Source organism: Gossypium raimondii, chromosome 12 (assembly GCF_025698545.1).
Source record: "Gossypium raimondii isolate GPD5lz chromosome 12, ASM2569854v1, whole genome shotgun sequence".
NCBI lineage: Eukaryota > Viridiplantae > Streptophyta > Magnoliopsida > Malvales > Malvaceae > Gossypium > Gossypium raimondii.
Genome location: NC_068576.1, coordinates 20,912,342 through 20,915,029, shown reverse-complemented (window position 1 = coordinate 20,915,029; position 2,688 = coordinate 20,912,342). Strand labels below are relative to the sequence as shown.

Sequence of the window (2,688 nt, the reverse complement as noted above, 5' to 3'; positions counted from 1 at the left end):
TTAACAGCAGCATCAAAGTTTATTTTCACCACCCCAGTTCCAGGTTTCTTCCATCCTTTCTCCTCGACTGGTTTGGGAATCATTGGTTTCTCCACAAGATTAAAAATGCGAAAATCCCTATTCAACATAGCAACTCTATCCCAGATAACCTTCGCATCATCCTCCGTGTCTCTAAACACTTTGTTATTTCTGCTATTCCAGATGTTCCAAAGCACAGTAACAAAGTTCGAAAGAGCCTTCAATCCAGTCCACGCATCTTCGAACCTGCCTTCAACAAGGGCGTTATCAAAACCCCCATGAATCAAGACCACCTTAGCTCTCGGACAGTCTTTCAGCGCATGAATGAGAGTCTCCTCCTCTCTTCCACAACGCGGACACATGCTGTTAAACTCCCTCCTAATTTTAAAAATATTATCATACGTAGGCAGAATGTCATGGCCAATACGCCAGCAAAAAATCTTAACTTTTGGTAAAATGTGAAGTTTCCAGATAAGCCTCCAGAAAACCCGATGGGGACCAAAGCCCACATGCTTAAGAGTCATCCAAGAATACGCAGAATTTGTAGAGTAATACCCCAAGAGGTTGTGAAACCAAATACGATGATCGCAGGGCCATTATGGAGAATGGGAATTTTGCAGATTTGGTCCCCCATGTAGTCACCATAAATCTCCATAACCCTCTTCTCCTTCTAGCCAATCCTCATCTCGTCAAAAATCTCACAGACCTTAGTTTCGTACACCTCCCTTCTGTTCAGGCGAATAGACTCACTCGAGAGCCCTTCAACCCCTCAGTTCTCTGCTAAATATTTATCTTTCTGCCGTTGCCCACATTCCACCCGAAGCCCTCATGCAAAATACAAGCAGCCCTAGCGATACTGTTCCACGTAAACGAAGGCTTGTCGACTCTCTTTGGACGAAAAACATCACCCTCTGGGAAATACTTGGCGCTCAAAACTTTGAAGCATAACGTATCTTTACAACAAGCCAGCCTCCATACTTGTCTACCTAACAATGCCACATTGAACCTCCTGAGATCCCTAAATCCCAGACCCCCCATTCCTTTCAGGAAACAAACCCGGTCCCAAGCCATTCTATTCCAACCTCTAGACTTATCCTTGCCACTCCACCACATACGGCTTATCATAGATTGGATCTTCTCAAGGATACCTTCAGGAGCAAAGAAAATCGACAGCGCATAAGTGGGAATCAACTGTAGGACCGACTTAATAAAGACCTCTTTGCCACCATTCCAATCTTCATATGGCCAAGAATGAATGGGGCATGTCTGTCTACCCTCTCGTCCCTAGGTATGTTTCTCATTCATACGTTTGATACTGCATATTTAATGACAGAAACTTGACATATGCAACTATATATGAATCAGAGTTAATTGGTCAACCTAAACAATATATATTGGATGCAGGCATGAGATTGTTGGTGAAGTGATGGAGGTGGGAAGTAAGGTCCAAAAGTTCAACGTTGGAGACCAAGTTGGAGTTGGGTGTGTGGTAGGATCATGCCATTCCTGCGATAGCTGCAAAAACAATCTTGAGAATTACTGCCCCAAATATATACTTATCTATGGGGCCGAGTACCACGATGGAAGTATTACATACGGAGGCTACTCCAACACTATGGTTGTTGATGAACATTTTATCGTCCGCATCCCTGACAACCTGCCTCTTGACATCGCTGCTCCTCTGCTTTGTGCTGGGATTATAGTGTATAGTCCGTTGAGATATTATGGACTCGATAAGCCTGGTTTGCATGTTGGTGTGGTTGGACTGGGTGGATTGGGACATATTGCAATGAAATTCGCCAAGGCAATGGGGGCCAAAGTTACTGTGATCAGCACATCTCCTAGTAAGAAGAAGGAAGCTTTGGAAAATATTGGTGCTGATTCCTTTTTGGTTAGCCGAGACCAAGATCAGCTTCAGGTTTCAATGATTTATTTTTTAGTAATAATGAGGGGATTTTTTCTTTTGAGTGTATATGTTTATATATAAATTTATAAATCCTCTACTCCATCGTGTATAGGGTGCTAGTGGCACATCCTCTGTTCCCTTTGCTTGAGCTGCTGAAGTCTCACAAGAAACTTGTTCTTGTTGGCGATCCAAAGAAACCACTTGAGTTGCCTGTGTTTCCTTTGCTACAAGGTAACAATCTGTTGCGAATATGTTTTCATAAGAGTGATATGGGATCTCTAGTTCTCCATCGATTTCTTAAATTCGAGTCACGATTAAATGAGTGTAGGGAGGAAAGTCGTAGGAGGAAGCTTGATTGGACGGATGAAGGAGACTCAAGAGATGATTGATTTCACAGCTAAACACAACGTAAAACCTGATATTGAAGTTATAGCTATGGAGTATGTGAATACGACCATGGAACGCCTTCTCAAAGCTGATGTTAAGTACCGATTTGTCATCGACATTGGAAATACATTGAAGGCCACCACCTCTTAAACTATTTTATCACACTGTTATACACAATACAAATTGGCAATAGGAGTCCAACTGTTCTTATGTTGAGCTAATAGTTTTAGTTTTCACCTTCTTTGCATGATATTGTGAAGCCAGACAGCTCTTTTGTAATGGGATACCATCAAAATAAATAAATCATTTGTAACTTTTTTTTTCTTTGGAGATATAGTATTTCTTTTCTTTTATTTGCATTTAATTTTGAATTTCAA

At 41.6% G+C, this 2,688-nt stretch overlaps 1 protein-coding gene across 1 annotated transcript; it reads left to right on the top strand.

Annotated features, from left to right (window-relative positions):
• The first annotated feature begins 509 nt into the window (after positions 1-509).
• Positions 510-2,461, top strand: LOC105762050 (probable mannitol dehydrogenase). The gene is made up of 5 exons (XM_012579971.2): positions 510-652; positions 1,232-1,306; positions 1,423-1,946; positions 2,012-2,155; positions 2,253-2,461. The coding sequence occupies exons 1-5, from the start codon at positions 510-512 to the stop codon at positions 2,459-2,461; spliced, it is 1,095 nt and encodes a 364-aa protein (XP_012435425.2).
• The last annotated feature ends 227 nt before the right edge of the window (positions 2,462-2,688 follow it).